General features: G+C 40.1%; 1 protein-coding gene across 12 annotated transcripts in view; it reads left to right on the top strand.

Moving 5' to 3' along the window:
- The window catches only part of LOC126106316 (YLP motif-containing protein 1-like), a 432,507-nt gene that overhangs the window by 54,243 nt on the left and 352,785 nt on the right, over positions 1–25,479 (top strand). For all 12 annotated transcript variants that reach the window (XR_007523332.1, XR_007523330.1, XR_007523331.1 and 9 more), the window contains one exon: positions 12,151–12,273. Coding sequence is in view for 9 of the 12 variants with exons in the window: in XM_049912551.1 (XP_049768508.1) it covers positions 12,151–12,273 (123 nt within the window). In the remaining 3 variants the exon portion in view is untranslated. The remainder of the gene's footprint in view (positions 1–12,150; positions 12,274–25,479) is intronic.

Genomic DNA, 25,479 nt, shown 5'->3' with positions numbered 1-25,479 from the left:
CGATTTTTACCCTCCACGCTGCCCTCCAATACTAAATTTGTGATCCCTTGATGCCTCAGAACATGTCCTACCAACCGGTCCCTTCTTCTTGTCTTTGTGCCACAAACTCCTCTTCTCCCCAATTCTATTCAATACCTCCTCGGTAGTTATGCGATCTACCCATCTAATCTTCAGCATTCTTCTGTAGCACCACATTTCGAAAGCTTCTATTCTCTTCTTGTCCAAACTATTTACCGTCCACGTTTCAATTCCATACATGGCTACACTCCATACAAATACTTTCAGAAACGACTTCCTGACACTTAAATCTATACTCGATGTTAACAAATTTCTCTTCTTCAGAAACGCTTTCCTTGCCATTGCCAGTCTACATTTTATATTCTCTCTACTTCGACCATCATCAGTTATTTTTCTCCCCAAATAGCAAAACTCCTTAACTACTTTAAGTGTCTCATTTCCTAGTCTAATTCCCTCAGCATCACCCGACTTAATTCGACTACATTCCATTATCCTAGTTTTGCTTTTGTTGATGTTCATCTTACATCCTCCTTTCACCCAACCACTGCTTCCCTTTCGTGCCCCTCGACTCTTATAACTGCTATCTGGTTTCTGTACAAATTGTAAATAGTGTTTCGTTCCCTGTATTTTAGCCCTGCCACCTTTAGAAATTGAAAGACAGTATTCCAATCAACATTGTCAAAGGCTTTCTCTAAGTCTACAAATGCTAGAAACGTAGGTTTGCCTTTCCTTAATCTTTCTTCTAAGATAAGTCGTAGGGTCAGTATTGCCTGACGTGTCCCAACATTTCTACGGAACCCAAACTGATCTTCCCCGATGTCGGCTTCTACCAGTTTTTCCATTTGTCTATAAAGAATTCGTGTTAGTATTTTGCAGCTGTGACTTATTAAACAGATAGTTCGGTAATTTTCACATCTGTCAACACCTGCTTTCTTTGGTATTATATTCTTCTTGAAGTCTGAGGGAATTTCGCCTGTCTCATACATCTTGCTCACCAGATGGTAGAGTTTTGTCAGGACTGGCTCTCCCAAGGCTGTCAGTAGTTCTAATGGAATGTTGTCTACTCCCGGTGCCTTGTTTCGACTTAGGTCTTTCAGTGCTCTGTCAAACTCTTCACACAGTATCGTGTCTCCCATTTCATCTTCATCTACATCCTCTTCAGTTTCCATAATATTGTCCTCAAGAACATCGCCCCTGTATAGACCCTCTATATACTCCTTCCACCTTTCTGCTTTCCCTTCTTTGCTTAGAACTGGGTTTCCATCTTAGCTCTTGATATTCGTACAAGTGGCTCTCTTTTCTCCAAAGGGCTCTTTAATTTTCCTGTAGGCGGTGTCATCTTACCCCTAGTGAGATACGCCTCTACATCCTTACATATGTCCTCTAGCCATCCCTTCTTAGCCATTTTGCACTTCCTGTCGATCTCATTTTTGAGACGTTTCTATTCCTTTTTGCCTGCTTCGTTTACTGTGTCTTTATATTTTCTCCTTTCATCAATTAAATTCAATATTTCTTCTGTTACCCAAGGGTTTCTACTAGCCCTTGTCTTTTTACCTACTTGATCCTCTGCTGCCTTCAATACTTCATCCCTCAGAGCTACCCATTCTTCTTCTACTGTATTTCTTCCCTCCATTACTGTCAATCGTTCCCTTATGCTCTCCCTGAAGCTCTGTACAACCTCTGGTTCTTTCAGTTTATCCAGGTCCCATCTCTTTAAATTCCCACCTTTTTGCAGTTTCTTCAGTTTTAATCTACAGTTCATAACCAATAGATTGTGGCCAGAGTCCACATCTGCTCCTGGAAATGTCTTACAATTTAAAACCTGGTTCCTAAATCTCTGTCTTACCATTATATAATCTATCTGGTATCTTCTAGTATCTCCAGGATTCTTCCATGTATACAACCTACTTTCACGATTCTTGAACCAAGTGTTAGCTATTATTAAGTTATGCTCTGTCCAAAATTCTACCAGACGGCTTCCTCTTTCATTTCTCACCCCCAATCCATATTCACCTACTATGTTTCCTTCTCTCCCTTTTCCTACTCTCGAATTCCAGTCACCCATGACTATTAAATTTTCGTCTCTCTTCACTACCTGAATAATTTCTTTTATCTCATCATACATTTCGTCAATTCCTTCATAATCTGCAGAGCTAGTTGGCATATAAACTTGTACTACTGTGGTGGGCATGGGCTTCGTGTCTATCTTGGCCACAATAATGCGTTCACTATGCTGTTTGTAGTAGCTTACCCACACTCCTTATTTTTTATTCATTATTAAACCTACTCCTGCATTACCGCTATTTGATTTTGTGTTTATGACCCTGTATTCACCTGACCAAAAGTCTTGTTCCTGCTGCCACCAAACTTCACTAATTCGCACTATATCTAACTTTAACCTATGCATTTCCCTTTTTAAATTTTCTAACCTACCTGCCCGATTAAGGGATCTGACATTCCACACTCCAATCCGTAGAACGCCAGTTTTCTTTCTCCTGATAACTACGTCCTCTTGAGGAGTCCCTGCCCGGAGATCCGAATGGGGTACTATTTTACCTCTGGAATATTTTACCCAAGAGGACGCCATCATCATTTAACCATACAGTAAAGTTGCATGCCCTCAGAAAAAAATAATGCCTGTAGTTTCCCCTTGCTTTCAGCCATTCGCAGTACCAGCACAGCAAGGCCGTTTTGGTTAGTGTTACAAGACCAGATCAGTCAGTCATCCAGACTGTTTCCCCTGCAACTACTGAAAAGGCTGCTGCCCCTCTTCAGGAATCACACGTTTGTCTGGCCTCTCAACAGATACCCCTCCGTTGTGGTTGCACCTACGGTACGGCCATATGTATCGCTGAGGCACGCAAGCCTTCCCACCAACGGCAAGGTACATCGTTCATGGGCCAGTTAGAAGTAATGATGCTTGTGCGACACTTTTCTGAATAGGACACAGCTTCCCATGCAATCATTTCTTCTCAGATGTGAGAAACAACCTGTTACGTAGAGTGCGAATGTGACCTAATCATTTGTAACTTCATAGAACTACTTGAAATGCGCAAATGTCCCCAAGTTTGCTAAACCATTGTTCCTGATCTAATAGAGCTACAATGCTGTTACTGTACAGAATACAGAAATAATGTAAATGAAGGAAGGAAAGCAATGCCCAAGCCACAACTGCTCTTCATACTTGCTGATAAATTTTGTCACAACAGATAAATAGTGAGTAAAATGCACTGGAAACATACTCATTTGTTAGTGCATTGCCTGTCCGACTGGCAGAAAATTATTGAGTTGCACACTTTACCACAGAAGTATTCACAGTGATCTTGGGCTCTAAAGGTACCAGAAATACCAAATACAAAATGTTGCCCATCTTAAACAGCATGTACTTCAAAATCACCTTTTTTTTATAGCAGTGGGAATACCTAGATGGAATAATAGGGAAAATAAAGGAAAGGCAACCACTCACCTATAGGTTGTGTGGGTTTCAGAACACTACTTCGGTTGATGTGAGTAGTGTTTTGGGTAGGATACACCTCATCTCTGAGGATAACGAAATGTAATAGAAGCTGTGGTAAGAAGTAACCAACAGTCTGTTAGCATGAATGACCACCATCAAACTGTGGCAAACTTGTCCACCATTCACCAATGTGCTGTGCACCACAACACAAATTACTTCAACAGCTGCTTCACCTTACTTCTCACTTTCTCTCATGTGGTCAGACCACTCCTTATTTGTCTCGATCATGTACTGCCTTCTCCTAGCACTCTTCCTCCTGCCTCACTCCCCCATGTGGGCAATCCCCTCCTCCCCCCCCCCACTCCCGTATCTCTCCCCCCTTCCACTGCAATACTTCTCTCTCTCTCTCTCTCTCTCTCTCTCTCTCTCTCTCTCTCTTTTCCTCCCCTCCCTTCACCCCTCCTGCCCTGTATCTCATATATACTCTTCCCTCTGAACTCCTTTCATCTTGTAGCACAGCTGCTGAGTCATCTGACAATTGCTGTGTTGCGCACTATCCCGTTAACTCCTCTTCTTGTGCTTTCTTTTCTACCCCTCCTTCCCTATCCCTCCCAATGACCATCTACCCAGGCAGTTACTCTCAACAATCAGTAATCAACCATCAGTTTTGCCATGGCCACCGCTGCCTGCATTTTGGTTTGTGTTTGGTTGTATGTGTGAATGTATGTATTTTTGCTAGAGAAAGAGCAGCTCTTGGAATTGAGTGTCAGTATTGTTTGCTTTCGGGGCAAAAAAAAAAAACACCTCTATTCCCATGTAATGGGACGACATTTGATGTGGCCAATATATTTTAACAGGTTTTGTTTTCCAGTTGCCTTATAGTGTGGACACTATAAACTGGTAGTTGGCTGTGAGTGTAAACAAACTAGAATTTTGCCCACCTGAGGGGAGAGGAGCATTATGGGGAAACCAGCCATCATAGGGCATCAAGCCCACATCCACACAATTCTCATCTACATTAGCATTTATCACAAATTATACATTTTTTAGATCATGAGCTGTGGTTGCCTTCCTACACCTGATTTTATAACGGTGAACACTATTGGTAAGAGTGTGTTTAAATCAATTGAAGCCACTTATTTTCATTTTGGTGGCATTTCAGTTGAGGTAGAAAAATTTTGCTTACATTTGTAAAATCTTTTTACTTTTGAATGTGTCGTGCACGCACAAACTGAGTGTGAATGTGCTGCACTTTCCGGCACAGTCTACTTTTGACAGCATTTTGAAAACCTAACTTCAGCCAAATTTCTGTTTCGATATACAAAAAAAAAAAAATATTTTCACAGTGATCAGTAGCCAGAACTTCTGCATATGAACTTCTTCCGTCTACATGAAGAAGGCATTGTCTTTTTGCCTGGGAAAATTCTGTAACCTTTTGCTTTATGTAGCAGGAAGCAAACGAAATAATGTGGTCATAATTATGAGGAAGTTAGTATATATTTGCATTCATAACAAATTATTTGAATGATGGGTGAATGTGGGAGAAGAGTGGAAACTTTCTCACATAAAATAGCTATGTAATTTGGAGATTGTAGTTTCAAGGCAATTGTTGTTTGTGTGTAGCCTGCCATGCCAAACATGGCCATGCGTGCACTTACAAAACAGACAACACAGCAAGCATGTGGTACTTGAGGTAGAAATAAGATTGGCCAGCCCCTGCCATTTGAATCACTGGAACATCAGTAACAAAGCTGTTTTAGTCAGAGTGTGGTATTAACCCTCTGCAATCCAGTTTTGCCACTGAGTGCATTCTCCTCAACTTGTATTTATTATAGCACGCAGTAGGAACATATTGGACATAGTTTGACATCGGAAAATCATAATGTCGGACATAGTCTGACAGTGGATGCAAAGCGTTAATGCTATCTTGAAAGAGGAATGATAACTCAATGATAAAGTGTGAGTTAAAGGTTGAGCAAATGAAAAACAAATATAATCAAGTAGTGTGGAGTATATTGCAGTTGAAAATTAGTTTTTGACTGATAAATACTGCTTACGGTTCTCAGTAAATTTATGAAGTGTGATCGCAGTTTTCATGATTTGTCATTTTCAAGTGTACATAGGGAGGTGTTGAAGCTTGCATGCCTCAGTGATAAGGTAGCTATATCTAGGATGCAACCACAATGGAGGGGTATCTGTGGAAAGGGCGACTAACCTGTTCTTCCTGAACAGGGACAGCAACCTTCTCATCATTTGCAGGAGTATCCAGAGTCTGGATGATTGGTTGATCTGGCCTCATAACATTAGCCGACATGCCTTTGCTGTGCTGATAAATAAGGGGAAGCTACAGCTGTTATCCACTCGTGCCCACCCTACCCTCAGCCCTCCCTAAAGTGCAGGCTGCTCTATAGTATTGCTTAGTGATCGTGATCGTGAAATCCTCTTCAGTAAAATATTCTGGTGGTAAAATAGTCACCCATTTCGATCTCTGGTTGAATATTACTTAGGAGGATGTTGTCATCAGGGAAAACAAAAATTTCATTCTATGGGTTAGAGTGTAGAATGTTAGATCCCTTAATTGGGTAGGTAGGTTAGAGAGTTTAAAAAGGGAACTGTAGGCCTATAATGACAATTAGTAAAGTGTGGTTGCAGGAAGAACAGCACTGCCGATCAGGTGAGGTAGAGAGTTATCAACACAAAATCAAATAAGAATAAGGCAGAAGTGGATCTAATAATGAGTAAGAAAACAGGAATGTGGACAAGCTATTATGGGCTACTTTGTGAATGTGTTGTCACAGCCAAGAGAGGCTTATGTAACTGTAAGACAAAGATTTTGAAATACATTGGTTTTAAACGGCAGACTGAAACTGACAAAATTACAGAAAGGTTGGAAATAGGACCTAGGTAAATTAAAGGATCCAGAGGTTGTTCAGTGTTTCAGAGGGAGTACCAGGCTTTATTGCACTGAAAAGGGGCGAAAGAATAAAAGAGGAAATGAAAGTGTGGCTTTGAGAGATTAAATAGGAAATGCAGCAAAAGATCACATTTGTAAAAAGGCAATGCATAATAGAAATTCCTAAATAACACAGGTGCATTGAATTTGGCGAAAAGAGGAGAAAATATAAATGTGCAGCAAATGAAGTTGGTGAAAGGAAACACAAACTCCAAAAAAATGAGATGGGCAGAAAGCGCAAAATAGGTAAGCAGAAATGGCTAAAGGACAAATGCAAAGTTGTAGAGGGGAACATCATTAGGGCAAAGAAAGATGCCACCTTTCAGAAAATCAAACAGAGAGGATAAAAGAAAAGCAACCGTTTGAATACCGTATTTACTCGAATCTAAGCCGCACTCAAATCTAAGCCGCACCTGAAAAATGAGACTCGAAATCAAGGAAAAAAAATTTCCCGAATCTAAGCCGCACCTGAAATTTGAGACTCGAAATTCAAGGGGAGAGAAAAGCTTTAGGCCGCATCTCCAAATCGAAAAGAAGTTGGTCCATTGTAATATAAGACACAATTTAGGTCGAATGAATGACGATGCAGCTACAGTAGTTTGGTTTGTGTCGTAAGCTTAGCAGTTAAGCTTTACCAGGTAAGCCATTGCTATGCGCCAGGTGCTCCGTCCGTATTTATACGGGTACCCTTCCTTTTTCACGTGCTTCGTCTGGTTTGAATTGATTGCTTATTTTTCTTTGATCTGATAAGCGCAGTTTTCTTTGTTATAGGTGTTTACGTCGCTCTAAGCTGAAAATGCATTACTGCACTGTGTCATGCATTGTTTGTCGCATTCTGATAGTGCGTGTTTACGGCCTGTCCCTGCTCGCGAAGAGTGAAATCGTCTCATTAGCGAAACAATAGCAAGAGACTGCTATTTGTTGTTACTTACACTACTGCTTTCTTTGATAATGATCAAAAAGAACCAAATAATACACTGCGTATGATAGAAGATGTTCTGAACGAGAGTTTAGTGAAAATTTTTCTCCATTTGAAAATCTTTGCAGGCGCCTCTTTAGTACATTACATTCTGCACATAAATTAGTCATTTTAGATTTAAAAATCTAGTCAATTTCTGTGCTCCATTTCTGACTGTATCACTATTAGGCATAAGAATAATACAAATATAAACATGACATGATATGTATATTCTTCCGCGTTTGCTGTTGTCCCACTCTAGTTTCGTAGTTTATTAGGCAGGCAGGATTTAAATGAGATAGCAGCAAACACGAAACAATACATGGCAAAATGTTTATATTCGCAATTATTTATATGGTGAAGAGAATACTGCATGTGATTCACAATCCAAAAAGTTCCTATTAGCAACCATCTCTTCCCACAGGTAGGAAAAAATTCAGAACGTAGAGTTGGCCATATTGACGAGTAGAGTTGGCCGTATTGACAAACATCCCAAACAGTCTTGCCAGTCGGATTTTCATAGTACTTTGAAATGCTGCTACATTCGAAGATGAACAATACGGAATTTGTATTTACTTCGTTGGATAATGTATGAAAATGCAGTGGTCGAAACGCTGGGCGGAGAAAAAAGCTCGTCTTCCACCTTTTGTTTAAATTTATTTACTGACGCAAAGGATTTGGTGCCAGTATTTATCTTTGTGCCTACAAAGGGTGCCTGTGTAGCGCTACATATATTCTATGGCAGAAGTTAGTTGTGGCGGCACCTACCAACATTTTTCAGAACTTCCGCTTGCTTTGCACTTGATTGTAAGCCGCAGGTGGTTTTTTGGATTACAAAAACCGGAAAAAAAGTGCGGCTTAGATTCGAGTAAATATGGTATAGACCTAAGATGGCAAGCCAGTACTAAACAAAAGTAGGGAAAGCTGTAAGATGCAAAGAATATTTAGAGGGTCTTGTATACGGGGAACAAACTTGAGGATAGTATTACAGAAAGAGAAAAGGAAGTAGCTGGAGATGAGACAGGAGATGAGATACTATGAGAAACAAGTACCCTCGAGTAGAGGACATTCCCTCTGAATTATTGACACCCTTGGGAGAACCAGCTGTGACAAAATGATTCCAGTTGGTGTGAAAGATATGAGGCAGGCAAAATACCTTCAGACTTCAGGAAGAATAAACTAATTCCAATTCCAGGAAATGTAGGGGCTGACATTGTAAATACCACTGAACCATCAGGTTAGTAAGACATGGTTGCAAACAGGTAAAGGCCAGCCTTGGGGAAGACTAATTTAAGGACACATGAGGAACACCTTATGACTTACTGTAGTGGGTATATTGAAGAAAGGCAAACCTGTGTGTATTGTACTTGCATATTTAGAAAAAAAGCTTTTCACAGTGTTGAGTTGACTACACTCTTTGAAATTTTGAAGCTAGCAGCAATAAAATACAGGGAACTAAAGATTATTTATAACTTGTACAGAAATCAGTGTGTATTTACAAGATGCAGATGTGAAAGGGAAACAGTGCTTGCAGCCTACCAATGACGTTATTCAATATGTTCATTAAGCAAGCAGGAAATGAAGGAGGAATTTGACAAAGGAAGTAAAGATCAGTGGGAAGAAATGAAGATTTTGAGGTTTGCTAACAACATTATAATTCTGTCACAGGCAGCAAAGGATTTGCAAGATCAGTTGAACAGAATGAGTAGTGTCTTGAAAAGAGATTATTGCATGAAGATTGACAAAAGCAAAGTTAAGGCAATGGAGTGTAATTCAATTAAATCAGGTATACTGACAAAGTTGGATTAGTATATATAGTTATAATAGAAGGAAACATTCCACGTAGGAAAAATATACCTAAAAACAAAGATGATGTGACTTACCAAATGAAAGTGCTGGCAGGTCGACAGACACACAAACGAACACAAACATACACACAAAATTCAAGCTTTCGCAACAAACTGTTGCCTCATCAGGAAAGAGGGAAGGAGAGGGAAATACGAAAGGATGTGGGTTTTAAGGAAGAGGGTAAGGAGTCATTCCAGTCCCGGGAGCGGAAAGACTTACCTTAGGGGGAAAAAAGGACGGGTATACACTCGCGCGCACGCACACACATATCCATCCACACATATACAGACACAAGCAGACTCCCGGGACTGGAATGACTCCTTACCCTCTCCCTTAAAACCCACATCCTTTCGTCTTTCCCTCTCCTTCCCTCTTTCCTGATGAGGCAACAGTTTGTTGCGAAAGCTTGAATTTTGTGTGTATGTTTGTGTTCGTTTGTGTGTCTGTCGACCTGCCAGCACTTTCATTTGGTAAGTCACATCATCTTTGTGTGTGTGTATATATATATATATAATAGAGGGAAACATTCCACGTGGGAAAAATATATCTAAAAAGAAAGATGATGGGACTTACCAAACAAAAGCGCTGGCAGGTCGATAGACACACAAAAAAACACAAACATACACACAAAATTCTAGCTTTCGCAACCAACGGTTGCCTCGTCAGGAAAGAGGGAAGGAGAGGGAAAGACAAAAGGATTTGGGTTTTAAGGGAGAGGGTAAGGAGTCATTCAAATCCCGGGAGCAGAAAGACTTACCTTAGGGGGAAAAAAGGACAGGTATACACTGGCACACACACACACACACACATATCCATCCGCATATACACAGACACAAGCAGACATTTTTTTTTTTTTTTTTTTAAATGTGTCTGCTTGTGTTGGATATGTGTGGATGGATATGTGTGTGTGTGCGAGTGTATACCCGTCCCTTTTTCCCCCTAAGGTAAGTCTTTCCGCTTCCGGGACTGGAATGACTCCTTACCCTCTCCCTTAAAACCCACATCCTTTCGTCTTTCCCTCTCCTTCCCTCTTTCCTGATGAGGCAACAGTTTGTTGCGAAAGCTTGAATTTTGTGTGTATGTTTGTGTTCGTTTGTGTGTCTGTCGACCTGCCAGCACTTTCATTTGGTAAGTCACATCATCTTTGTTTTTAGGTATATTTTTCCTACGTGGAATGTTTCCTTCTAATATATATATATATATATATATATATATATATAAAAAAAAGAAAGATGATGAGACTTACCAAACAAAAGTGCTGGCAGGTCGATAGACACACAAAATTCAAGCTTTCGCAACCAACGGTTGCCTCATCAGGAAAGAGGGAAGGAGAGGGAAAGACGAAAGGATTTGGGTTTTAAGGGAGAGGGTAAGGAGTCGTTCCAATCCCGGGAGCGGATAGACTTACCTTAGGGGGGAAAAAGGACAGGTATACACTCACGCGCGCGCGCGCACACACACACACACACACACACACACACACACATACGAAGTGCAAGTTCAGCATATCCTCTCTTCTCGCTATCCGCCAGGGCTCAATCTCCGCTAATTTCAATTTGCCGCCGCTCTTACCTCACCCGTCTTTCAACAACATCTTTGCCTCTGTACTTCCGCCTCGACTGACATCTCTGCCCAAACTCTTTGCCTTTACAAATGTCTGCTTGTGTCTGTGTATATGCGGATGGATATATATATTTTTTTTTTTTTTTGGGGGGGGGGGGGGGGGTTAGCATCTAAAATAAATTTAAGTGTTAGGAAGTTGTTTGTGAAGATTATTTATCTGGAGTATAGCTTTGTACAAAAATTTAATGTGGGCAGTAAGCAGTTCAGACAAGAAAAGAACAGAAGCTTTTGAAATGTGGTGCTATAGAAGATTGCTAATCATTGCTGAAGATTAGATGAATAGATTGAATGATAAACTAAGGGTTACTGAAACAAATTGAGGAAAAAAAGTTATGCCACAACAACCTGACTATAAAAGAAAGATTCGATTGGGCAGATCTGACATGTCAGAGAATTTTCAGTTTTGGTAATGGAAGGAATTGGGGGAGGGACAGTGGTAAAAATTTTAGAGGTAGACCAAGGCTTCAGCACAGTAAGCAGCTTCAAATGGCTATAGACTGAAATAGTTAATGCGGAGATGAAAAGGCTTGCACAGGATAGATGAAGAGCTTTATCAAACCTGTCTTCAGATTGAAAGCCACCACCATAACGAAGACTTTGTCTTTATTGATGGTGAATCTTCTGGGTTGTATAGTTGTGGTTAATGGAACCTTTGGTTTTCTTCTTCTTCTTCTTCTTCTTTTCTTTTTGTGCCCCCTGACCAGTGCTCAGTGCTGCAGTGGTCATAGTCATCTTCTCCAGGTCCTGCGGAGTTTTGCTGATGACAGGTTGGGTGTGAGAGGTGATTAAAATACCATCAGTCAGCAAGATATGAGAAGTTGGCAAGAGCCGGTGTAACTAGCAGCACCTTTGAATTTGGCCAATGCAGCTATGGGCGATACATCAGGAACAAAAAAAGGGGGGGGGGTGTCCTCACAACTATAGAATACGGAATGGTCACCAGAAATCAATGCATTAGTACTGTTACAAGTGAACAAAATCAGCAGCAAGATTTAATTTCATCGGAACACAAACAACTATCACTGCTATGGGGTTCAGCTACATCTGAAATCTGTCTGTGATACTACTTTGTTTGGTGGTTGAATTATAAATACTGCAGAGATTGTAAAGATTACTGCTTTCTTTCATTTCTGTATTAGATTTTGATGACTTATTGGCTCGGAAGTCAGGTAAATAACTTTTGCAATAAAATTTCCTTGCTCTAAACTTTACATTTATATCATACAAAAATCAATGCTGTTATCTAAAGCCAATGCCAGTACTGATCAAGTAATACTGTGTTTGGTTCCTCAGGATGTCGCAGCAAACTATACTGCCTCCCAGCAATGGAATGTGAACCTTGTACAACAACAATGGCAGCAGTGGCAGCAATGGCAACAGCAGTTTCAACAGTGGCAGCAACAGTTTGGAGACAAGGTCAGTGTAGGCAATAATTTTTTGGTATCTTTGGCTGTCCTTAATATGGGATAAGTTCAGTATGAAACTAGTGATTAGAAACAGCTGTAACTATTTAATGCATAGCGATACATCGATAACAGGTAGAGAGAACTAGAGACCTGACCTAACTTCGCACATCTACAACTAATTACCAATGGCCCGATGAGTTGTCTGGCATTACAGTACACAAACATTTCCCGTGAATCAATCTATCAGTGAAAAACTCGCCAAAATCCTTACAGTAAGCCGGCATTCTAGGCGCTTCAGTCTTGAACCGCATGACTGCTACGGTTGCAGGTTCGAATCCTGCCTTGGGCATGGCTGTGTATGATGTCCTTAGGTTAAAGTAGTTCTATGTTCTAGGGGACTGATGGCCTCAGATGAAAAAAAAGTCCCATAGTGCTCAGAGCCATTTGAACCGTACAGTAGTGCCTGAAATTAGCCTACACATAGACCCAGAGATGCCAAGTGTTACAAATCAGTTGTAATAATTACAAATTTCCTCCAATAATTATGACTTTATGAATGACATGACAAAAATTACTCTTTTTTTTAGATTTCTTGTTCATATAACAATATAAAGTGCTTGAAAAGGATGCACAGGAGGAAATCGTTCTTTATAACCTGCATTCTCACCAATATTTCTTTTCACATTTTTCATAGACATTTGGCATACTCGCCCTTTTCTGCTCCTTGTAGAACTAGGTTACACTGAACACTGTATATGGGTATATGACTTTACTCATCCTATGCATAGCTAGGAATGAAGTGGTTTATTTTGCGCAGTTGTTTTCTTTGCTAGTCACACAATGATTCCTCCTGGTGAGTTCCCATGGAGGTGTCTTTGTTTTCTTGTGATGACAAACTGGAGTTTAATTCTGTTTCGTGAATAATGTTTGTGTGTAACATACTAGCACGTGTTAATTGTATTTATCATAAACAAACTAACATAGAACGCTCTTCTAGTGCACACTAAACATATGGCAAGGAAATACGTTCACAAGATTTTGAAATAAACAATTAAGCGATTTCTGGTGCAGCAAAATGTGTGTGGTGACAGTACTGGGACTAGTGACACTGTTAAGAAACAATAATTGTCCAAAAATGTAGGGAGAAATACTGAAAAGTACGGCCATGTTTACTGCACTCCTCCAAAACTGATTCACATGTGTTTGTAGTGTGTGGGGCTGGAATTTTTCAGTTGCCCATGGTGGGAGAGAAGATTGCCGCAAACGTGGCTAGCAAGATTCTTTCAGATACAGTGAAGCTGAAGGATATGAACAAGAACTTAGCAGTTTTTACCAAATCTTCAGAAGATGAAAGTTTGAAACTTCCTGGCAGATGAAAACTGTATGCCGGACCGAGACTCGAACTCACTCGAACTCGGGACCTTTGCCTTTCGCGGGCAAGTGCTCTACGATCTGAGCTACTCAAGCATGACTCGCGCCCTGTCCTCACAGCTTTACTTCCACCAGTACCTCGTCTCCTATCTTCCAAACTTCACAGAAGCTGTCCTGTGAACCTTTCATAACTAGCACTCCTGGAAGAAGGGATATTGCGGAGACATGGCTTAGCCACAGTGTGGGGGATGTTTCCAGAATGAAATTTTCACTCTGAAGCAGAGTGTGCGCTGATATGAAACTTCCTGGCAGATTAAAACTGTGTGCCGGACCTAGGCTGTGGCTAAGCTATGTCTCCGCAATATCCTTTCTTCCAGGAGTGCTAGTTCTGCAAGCTTCTGTGAAGTTTGGAAGATAGGAGACAAGGTACTGGCGTAAGTAAAGCTGTGAGGACAGGGCGTGAGTCGTGCTTGGGTAGCTCAGATGGTAGAGGACTTGCCCGTGAAAGGCAAAGGTCCCAAGTTTGAGTCTCGATCTGGCACACAGTTTTAATCTGCAAGGAAGTTTTATATCATCGCACACTCTGCTGCAGAGTGAAAATCTCTTTCTGGAGATGAAAGTTTGTTACCAAAACGCAGAGTTGTTATTTACGACATTCCTTACTGAGCCCAATTTGCCATAATCATGCAGTGACCATGCAGGGTTTTTGTTCAAGATAATGATTCCTGATTCAAAAATAGCCTCCAAGTACAGTTGTGCTAGAACAACAATGGGAACACTAGTTAAGTGTGGCTCCAAAACGAAAAGCTTGTCACCAGTATCTTTTTAACAAACCGGAACTGATAGCAACTGAGGAGTATTATACCCGAAAAATGATCCTTAAACTTCTACTTCAGAGATCTCGTGCAGATCTGAGACGTCAAACTCTAGCAGATAAAAAAAAAGGGTTCTGTATATAACTGCCACTACTGCTCCCCCACACCCCCCCACCCTCTCCTACACCTTTCAGCCATCTATCCTTTGATCTTTCTCTTGGTTGGTTCCTGTGCATCACCATTTCATGTATATTCTTGGGAATTGTCATTTTCCATCGTCTTTTATTGCCAGTACCATCGTAGCCTTGATGTTTGTTGTGCTCAGCAAGGGTTCCTCTTTCACTATTTCCCTTACCTTTTCATTTCTCATCCTCTCTCTCCCCTTGCTACTCTTTCCTACTTCTGAGGAACTTCATTTCATATTCTTGTAATCTGCTTCATCTCCTTTCTTCATTACCCATGTTTCAGATGCATAGGTCGGTATTGAGAGGTAGTAACTTCTACACATTACTTCTTCACTTTTTTGTGGTATGTCTGTGTTCCAAACCTGGCTCCTAGCATTCCGCAAGAATGCTTCATTCAGCCTTTCTGTCATGTTCACTGACTTCTTTCTCATTTCTTCCATTTTCCTCTTACCACGCTTCCAAAGTACTTCACACTTTCTACTTTCTTCATTCACCTCCCTATCTATCTATCTATCTTTCTTTATTTCTAGTTGTTACTAGGATCTCACTCACATTTGTTTACATTCATTCCTTTCTTGAAGCTTTTTTTTTTATTTTATGAACAGAATAACAATTAAGCTAATAAACACATTTTTCAGTATCTCCTATAGCCAAGAAGGGTCTCATCAAATTGGAAGCACTGACTGCAGGATTGTATGGTTCACCAAAAATTCACAAACAGGACATCCTTTGAGACCAATTGTTAGTGCCATTGATTGTCTAACCTGTGGGATTGCCAAACATCTAGTCACTCTTGTACAGTCATTTACAGGAGAACCTAACCCATACATGAAGGATCCTGCTCATGTTACTGGAAAATTAAGATCTTTTAGGCTGGGTGCAAGTGATACTGTGGTCAGTCTTGATGTTGTATAACTGTTTAATGCACTGAAGAAACTGGTATAGGCATGTGCTTTGAAATACAGAGATATGTAAACAGGCAGAATACGGTGCTGTGGTCGGCAATGCCCATATAAGACAACAAGTGTCTGGTGCAGTTTTTAGATCGGTTACTGCTTTTACAATGGCAGATTATCAAGATTTAAGTGAGTTTGAATGTGATGCTATAGTTGGTGCACGAACGATGGGCCACAATTTCCGAGGTAGCAATGAAGTGAGGATTTTCCCATATGACCATTTCACTAGTGTGTACTGTGAATATCAGGAATCTGATAAAACATCAAATCTCCGACATGCTGTGGACGGGAAAGGAGCCCGCAACAATGGGATCAATGACGACTGAAGAGAATCGTACATTGTGATAGAAGTGGAACCCTTCTGCAAATTGCTGCAGATTTCAAAGTTGGGCCATGAACAAGTGTCAGCGAGCGAACCATTCAATGAAACATATCAGTAATTGCTTTCGGAGCCAAAGGCCCACTCATGTACCCTTGATGACTGCACGACACAAAGCTTTACATCTCGCCTGGGCCTGTGAAGACCAACATTGGACTGTTGATGACTAGAAACCTGTTGCATGGTCGGATGAGTCTCATTTCAAATTGCATTGAGTGCATGGACGTGTACAGGTATGGAGACAACCTCATGAATCCATGTACACTGTGTGTCAGCAGGGGGCTGTTTAAGTTGGCAGAGGCTCTGTAATGGTGTGGGGTGTATGCAGTTTGATTGATAAGGTACCTTTGGTATGTGTAGAGATGATTCTTGACAGGTGACATGTATATATGTAACCGGTCTGATCACCTATATCCATTCATATTCATTGTGCATTCCTATAGACTTGGGCAATTCCAGCAGGACAATGTGACACCCCACCTGTCTAGAATTGCTACAGAGTGGCTCCAGGAACACTCTTCTGAGTTTAAACACTTCCGCTGGCCATCAGACTCCCCAGACATGAAGATTATTGAGCATATCTGGGATGCTTTGCAACTTGCTGTTCAGAAGAGATCTCCACCCTGTCATACTCTTATGGGTTTATGGACAACCCTGCAGGATTCATGGTGTCAGTTCCCTCCAGCATTACTTCAGATATTAGTCGAGTCCATGCCACATCATGTTCTGGCACTTCTGCGTGCTCATGGGGGCCCTACATGATATTAGGCAGGTGTACAAGTTCTTTGGCTCTTCAGTGTGTGATTCCTCTTAATGAGGTGGTGTCATAGTTGGAAAGTATTTTCACAAAGGATACATTAGATTCCTTGAAACATTGTATAAAATCTACTTACTTTCAATGGGACAAAATTCTATCAGATGGCTTCCTCTTTCATTTCTTACCCCCAATCCATATTTACCCATTATATTTCCCTCTCTCCCTTTTCCTACTCTCGAATTCCAGTCACCCATGACTATTAAATTTTCATCTCTCTTCACTACCTGAACAATTTCTTTTATCTCATCATACATTTCATCAATTTCTTCATCATCTGCAGAGCTAGTTGGCATATAAACTTGTACTACTGTGGTGGGCATGGGCTTCGTGTCTATCTTGGCCACAATAATGTGTTCACTATGCTGTTTGTAGTAGCTTACCCACACTCCTATTTTTTATTCATTATTAAACCTACTCCTGCATTACCCCTATTTGATTTTGTATTTATAACCCTGTATTCACCTGACAGAAGTCTTGTTCATCCTGCCACCGAACTTCACTAATTCCCACTATATCTAACTTTAACCTATGCATTTCCCTTTTTAAATGTTCTAACCTACCTGCCCGATTAAGGGATCTGACATTCCAAGCTCCGATCTGCAGAATGCCAGTTTTCTTTCTCCTGATATCGACGTCCTCTTGAGTAGTCCCCGCCCGGAGATCCAAATGGGGGACTATTTTACCCAAGAGGACGCCATCATCATTTAACCATACAGTAAAGCTGCATGCCCTCTGGAAAATTTACGGCTGTAGTTTCCCCTTGCTTTCAGCCATTCGCAGTACCAGCACAGCAAGGCCGTTTTGGCTTTATAGTCATAGGATAATGCAAAATTTTACATTTCTGAACACTTAAAGCAAGTTGCCAATATTTGCACCACTTTGAAATGTTATCGAAGCCTGTCTGAATACTTCATTGTAGATAACAGCATCATCTGCAGAAAACCTTATTTCACTATTGATATTGTCTGGAAGGTGATTAATATACAATATGAATAGCAAGGTTCCCAACACACTTCCCTGGAGCACACCCGAAGTTACTTCTACATTTGATGATGACACTCTTCCCTACCAAAAAGTCCTCAATCCAGTCACTAATTTCACTTGATGCCCCATATGATAGTACACCTGTGTCAAATGCTTTTTGCAAATAAAGAAATGCAGCATCTACCTGACTGCCTTCATCCAAAGCTTTTAGTGTCTCACGTGTAAAAAGTGCGAGTTGGGTTTCACATAATTGATGTTTTCAAAATCCATTCTTGTTGGCGTTGAGGTGGCCATTCTGTTCAAGATACCTCATTATGTGTGAGCTCAGAATATGTTCTAAGATTCCACAACAAATTGATGTCAACGATATTGGATGGTAGTTTCATGGATCACTTCTACTACACTTTTTGTAGACGGGTGTAACCTATGCCTTTTTCCAAGAATTGGGCATGATTTATTATTCAAAGGATCTGTGATAGATTATAGTTAGAAGAAGGGCAAACTCTGTTGAAAATTCCGTATAGAATCTGACAGGGATTCCATTGGGGTTTGGAGTTTGATTCAATTTTAATGATTTCAGCTGTTTCTCAACACCATTGACACTTATTTAATTCATTTTTCAGTGGTACGAGGATCAAACTGGGGCAATTTTCCTGGGTTTTCCTTTTTAAAGGAACATTTGAAAATGAAGTTAAGCATTTCAGCTTTTGCTTTGCTACCCGCAGTATCAATTCCTGTCTCTTTCATTAGGGACTCTGTCTCTTTCATTAGGGACTGGACACCAACTTTAGTGCCACTAACAGTCTTTACATACAACCAGAATTGCTGTCTGTTTTGTGGAAGATTACTTGACAGTATTCTGCTACATTATTCATTGAAGGCATCAGGTATTGCTGTCTTGACAACCAAGCGCATTTCACTTAACATCTCTCTATCTATAGCACTGTGATTTGTTTTACACCTGTTACACTGTAATCTCTGTTTCTTTAGAAGTTTTCTTACAGTGACTGTATACCATGGAGGTTCTCTCCCATTATGAACTGTTTTACTGGTTGTATATCTATCTGGTGCATGGTCAACTGCTCTTTTATTCTCAAGCCATAGTTCATCTACATTCTCCTGCCCTTTACAGAAAGTTTGAAGTTCCCTATTGTGATATGACACTGCTGACTTTTTATCTAGTTTACTGAACGTTTATCTCTTTCTTCTTGTTTTAGTTGTCCTTTGGTCCTTTGTACTTTGGTAATCATTGTTGCCACAACTGTGTCATGGTCACTGATACCAGTTTTGATGTGGACATCCCAAAGAGGTCGGGTCTGTTTGTTGCCATTAGATCCAATATATATCCATCACGAGTGGAATGTCTTATCACGCCCACCACTGACAAAACTGTAATTTTCCCAATTAATTGTTTGATCATTAAAGTCTCCACCGATGATTACAGTATGGCTGGTAAACTTACATACAAGTGAACTGAGGTCTACTCTAAAGTTTTCGGTGACATCAGGAGATGAGTCTGGTGGGCAATAGAAGGATCAAATTATCACTTTTCTCACCCCTGATAATGAGTCTTATCCAAACAACCTCATCTGCAGCTTCAATTTCTATCTCAGTGGATTTGAGTTTGTTGTCTACTGCTACAAATACAGCACATCCATTTCCCATTTGCCTATATTTTTGATATACACTCAAATTTCCCCCCAAAATCTCACTGCTGTCAATTTCATGTTCAACTAGCTTTCTGTACCTAGCATTATGTAAGCTTCGCTACTTTTCATGAGTGTTTCAAACTGTAGCGCTTTGTTGTGAATGCTTTGCAGTTTACCATAAGGATTTTAATACTCTTACCTGTGAGAGGTATTTTTTATTTTTTTCGATCTTAAACTGATACTTCCGGGTTTCCTACAGCTATCGTTATCTGGATTGTATGGAGAGTCGACTCATCTAAAAATGTGTGCATCCGACACACAGTGAGCCATGTGAGTAGCAGCCTCTGATCTGTAGGACACACCTGACCTATCTGGGGGGACCCTACTATTCTCAATGCTGTAGCTCAAGTCCAGGAAGTCGCAGTTTAGCTTGTCACAGAATCTTTGAAGTCTCTGGTTCATCCTTCCATTCACTCAGAACCAAAGTGCCATGGTCAGTTCTGCGGACAGTGCTGCAAATTATGAGCTTTGTTGAAACTCCATGTGCAAGGCTAGTCTTCTTTGCTAATTGCTGGAATGGCCCAAGAATGACCTCTGAGGCCAGATGACAGGCATAATTTGTTCCAATGTGTGCCACAATCTGCAGTTTGTTGGACCCTGTTTCAATGGCTGCCGGAATAGCCTCTTCAAACATGTTGAATGAGGGCCCTAGGCATACACACTGTCCCTTGCTGCCATTTGCCTAAGAGATACCAAGATTTGCCGCAAGTTTGAACTGCTGGCAGTTAACCCTTTTGTATTTGCCTCCTCCTGACACTGGACGAAACTTGTTTCCCCAAAACAGTTAAAGTTAGTCCCACTGGTGCAGTTTCAGTGAAAGACAGCATCCCGAACTTGTTGGTTAGGAGAATCGGCACAACACTGTGAATCCTCCCTGGTCCCCCATCCTGCCTGTGCAGCACACCTTGATCTACCTTTGACGTGTCACTCACAGTCAAGGACAAGTAATGACAGATCTTGTACTTTTAGCAGAGGAGACAAGATCCACTGGAGAGGGTAGTACTTGAGGTACCAACAGTACAGGTATCACAAGTGCATGGCTCTTGGGAGCTCTTCCTAACACACCGATTTGCAGCAGTTGCCAAGTAGTCAGGCCGATTTTCAGCTGCCTAAGAATGTCAACCAACTCATCCCGTGTTTGAGAACAGCATTCACGATGGGGCTGCATTTTATCTGGTGTAATGTATTACAAGGCATTGAACAAATAACTTTAATCTTTTGATCTGTTCAGTTAAAAAGTTACTAATTCCATATAAGAATTGAAGCAGATACACAAAAAGAGATTTCTGTTACTGAAACAAAAACTGTGGTAAACAATACTAGTTTCCTAAAATGTTTTGATGGTAATTATAGTTGTCAGCAGACTCGAAAACAGTTAATTTATGATAAATGCAGATTATATATGTGGCTACTCCTTTAAGGGAAGATTAGATGTAACACAACATGTTAGTTAGGAAATCTGCTACAATAACGAAATCACAAATGCCGATTTGCTGCAAATTGCTCATAGATTATGCAAAGGACAATAGTAGCTTCAGAAAATTCTCAAAAACACACTTTTATTTGCATTGATATACGATGAAATTCAGGGATGATGTTTTCTTTGGCTGAACTGTGAACCACAAGCGTTGATTGCTATGAAATAAAATACGTATCCAAAACACTAATATTGATAATGTATTAAAACATAGTTTTGTAAGTGTCCAAAAATTCTCCAACTAACTGGTTTTTCATGTAATTGTACAATGAAATTGGAGAACAATTGCTTTGAACAAAGATAGGGCAACTGTTCTCAAAAATTTTAACAGTACAATTTAGTTCAAGCTTAGATTTGAGTAAGAGTTTATCGTGGCACTTGTGAATATTTAAAATTTCAGAATATACCACAATACAAATCGGTGTTGATACAATAATTGAAAGATTACGCTGAAGAGACGCAAAATCAGGAAATCTAGAACTTTAAATTGGCTCACGATCTTCTATACCCAGTGTTACCCGAGAGAAATTCCTAAGCTGACTTTTATATGTAAATAAACATGCGAATTGCATGAATTATTCATTTAGCTGATTCTGTGCACACTTCTACACTGGCGTGCCAAAGAAGAGCACTGCAACATTGAGTTTATTCAATCAAAATCGCCGAAATGTGCAGCACCAACAAAGCACGTCTTCTGTCTGTTGCAGCTAGGGATGTTGACTACTTAAAGGGAAAATTTTCCTCCCATTTGTAAAAACTGAAAACATGGTATTGATACGGTGTTTAAACAATAGGACAGGTGTGTGAATATTTGAACACTGCAAAGGACCCCTCTCCACTTGCCATAGCAGGAGTATATAAAGTCCCATGCACTTGCAGGCAAGTGTATGGAGGAAATAGAAAAAGAAGCATTAACACCCGCTGTAAGGAACACGAATAGTTGTTGCCAGGGCAAGATGTATAAATCAGCAGTATGAGACCATGCACTAGGACCAGGAAACCAAAAATTCATTTCTCAGACACTGTGGTTTTAGCATGATTAATAATGCAGGCAAACGATGGAAAAACTTTTTTTTGCTGAAAATACCTTATTCTTATGTTTTTTAGGGTGGGAAGCCAAATATGATACTTTAAAAACTGTCACCCACCATTTCTTCACATTTTACTGTTAAGTTTATTAAATTAAGCGAATATAACAGCTTTTATAGAGTTTAAATAATTTTAAAAGGAGGTGTAATGAATGTAGATGATGACGGTAGAACTGCTGAAAAACATTTGCTGGCAAAAAAAGGTCGATCCTATTTTTGTGTTAACAGATTGTGTTTTGTTTACTGTCAACCTAACCTCACTTTCCTGTTGCCTGTACATGTGCTCAGTAAAATGTCTAATTATGGTTGTAAAAACTCTGTTGACAGTTTTTGTTATATTCGTGTTGAATTTGTGATTAAAAAACACCAAAGAAACATTACAGACTTTGTGAAAAAGGTTTATCTGTCATACATTGGATCTAAAGTTGATGAACAAGATAAATCTTGCACGCTGCATAAGGTATGTTATGTTTGTGTGTTGAAGATCTGAGAAAATGGTCCAAAAAGGAGGAAAAAAGCCTTTAGATTTGCTGTTCCTATGATATGGAGGGAGCCAAGAAATCATTCTGATGTTTGCTACTTTTGCAGTGTTGATATTATTTGGTCATAATTCAAAAAACAAGAAGGTAATAAGCTTCCCTAAACTTTCAACCGCCATCTGACCAGTAGGGCATGGTGCAGATTTGCCAGTTCCTGAACCACCAGATGATTTAAATTCTATTCCAACAGAAGTATTTTCTGATGTACAGTGTGATTTACATGAACCAGATGATGATGAATTCCATTGTAACACAGAAAGTCTAGAGCCCAAATTATTTACTCAGACCAAGCTTAATGATTTGGCTAGTGATCTTGACTTAATGAAAGAAAAAGCTGAATTACTTGGCTCTAGATTAAAAGAAAGGAACTTATTGGCAGTTGGGACCAGCATATGTATGTATAGAAAGACAGCAGCAATTTTCCAAGTTTTTTCAACAAGAAGGTGATTTAGTGTACTGCTCGGACATTCCCAGTCTGATGAACGGGGCTTGGTATTGAATACAGAAAGGAAGACTGGAGGCTGTTTATTGATTCAACCAAAACCAGTTTAAAGGCAGTTTTATTACACAATGGTAACATGTATGCATCTATACCTGTTGGACAATCTGTACATATGAAAGAAAGCTATGAAAACTTAGAAACAGTGCTAAATAAAATTGGCTGTTCTGCTCATGGTTGGATGATATGTGGCGATCTAAAAATAACATGCATGCTCCTAGGTCAGCAAGTTGGCTTTACCAAAATTCCACGTTTCTTGTGTGAATGGGACAGTAAGGGTTAGGGATCAACACTGGTGCAGAAAGAACTGGCCTGTTAGGGAGTCTTTAAAACCTGGTGAGGAGAACATTCTATGCGAAAACCTTGTAGATCCAAAAAACGCACTCCTACCGCCTCTACATACAAAGTTAGGCCTAATGAAACAGTTTGTAAAGGCTTGTTTTAAGTATCTCTGCCAAAAATTTCCACACCTCTCAGAAGCTAAACTAAAAGAAGACTTCTTTGTCGGACCTGACATTAGAAATTTGATGTTTGATCCACAATGATCTTAAATGAGAAAGAAGCACGAGTATCTACATCTACATATATACTGCGCTAGCCACCAAGCAGTGTGTGGTGGAGGCACAATTTGCGCCACAGTCATATTCCCCACCCCCACCTCAACCCCCCCCCCCCCCTGTTCCACTGGCGGATCGTGCGAGGGGGGGGGAAAAAAAAAAAAAAAAAAAAAAAAAAAAAAAAAAAAAAAAAAGACTGTCTGAAGGCTTCAGTACGAGCTCTAATTTCCCTTATCTTTGAATGGTTATCATTGTGCAATTTGAAAGTTGGTGGTAATAATATATGCTCTACATCCTTGGCGAAGATCAGATTCCGTTTAGCACATCATCTGTCTGCAAGTGTGTCCCACTTCATACTTTCTGTGAGATTTGTAATACTCTCGTGATGGCTAGATGTACCAGTCATGAATCTTGCCGCTCTTCTTTGGACCTTCTCAGTCTCTTGAATTGGACCCAACTGGTAAGGGTCCCATACAGATGAACAGTACTCTAAGACTGGATGAATTAATATATTGTAAGCAATTTCCTTTGTTGAAGGACTGCATTGCTTCAGGATTCTACCAATAAACCGCAATCTAGAGTTCGCCTTGCCTGTTACTTGTGTAATCTGATAAGACTGGACACAGATTTGAGAGAATTTCGAATAGTCACACCCAGATACTTCATGGATGTTACCGCTTCCAAAGACTGGGCATTTATTTTGTACTTGTACATTAATGGGGACTTTTGCCTTGTTATACACAGTAGGTTACACTTACTAATATTGTGTGATATGTGCCACTCATTACACCACGCATTTATTTTCTGCAAATCCTCATTGATTTGTTCCCAACTTTTGTGTGATACTACTTTCCTGTAGACTAAAGCATCATCAGCAGAAATCCAATGCCGCTGTCAATACCACCAACCAGATTGTTTATGTAAATCGTAAAAAGCAGTGGACCTATTACGCTGCCCTGGGGCACACCTGAAGTTACGCTTGTTTCTGTCAAAGTCACCCCATTCATACTGCTCTCTGTCTGTTAGGAAACTGTGTATCGAACCGCATATGTCATCTGATAGACTGTAAGTGCGCACTTTTTGAGCAAGCAACAGTGCGGAACCGAGTCAAACTTCTTTCGAAAGCAAGTCGTTACAAAGTCCTACGACATGAAAAAGACCCAGATTATGTTTCTATTATAGCTACAATGTTAAAGAAGTTTAAAACTTTAGGATACTTAATGAACCTGAAAGTTCACTTTTTGAACAGTCAACTTGATTACTTCCCAGACAGTATGGGCGATATTAGTGAGGAGCAAAGAGAGCGCTTTCACCAGGACATTAAAGTGATGGAAAACGCTACCAAGGCCGCTGGAACACCAACATGAAGGGGGACTACTGTTGGTCGCTTCACTGAGAAGTTCAACAAGCAACTCATCGTAGAAGAAGCTACACAAGAAGCTTCAAAGAAAAAAGAGAAAGAAAATACAAACCAATTCCAGCTGACAAGTGAAACCTCTATTAACACACGTCTTCGTTTTAAGTAGCTTACTGTAAATACAGACCATGCTTATGTTGTAACAAAGCATTTCATTAATTTCCCCGTTTACTGTATAGCGTAGGATTTTTATACTATATAATAAAAAGCGTATTGCTCCGAAAACAATGGGTGAATAAAAAAAACTAAGGCAAGATTTGGATTCAGCTCATAAAATCTATAAAGATCAGCTATCAAAGTAAAAATAAGTTTTTAAAAAAATTTTTTTTCATTGGCCTGTGTAATCGTTACATTAGGAGGTACAGATAGGCCATAGAAATACAAAAGCATGAAAACACTTTCAACAGAACAGAAGTACAACTG

This window comes from Schistocerca cancellata, chromosome 10, assembly GCF_023864275.1.
Source record: "Schistocerca cancellata isolate TAMUIC-IGC-003103 chromosome 10, iqSchCanc2.1, whole genome shotgun sequence".
Taxonomy (NCBI): domain Eukaryota; kingdom Metazoa; phylum Arthropoda; class Insecta; order Orthoptera; family Acrididae; genus Schistocerca; species Schistocerca cancellata.
The sequence above is the reverse complement of the archived record's forward strand: the minus strand, read 5'-3'. Positions and strand labels throughout refer to the sequence as shown.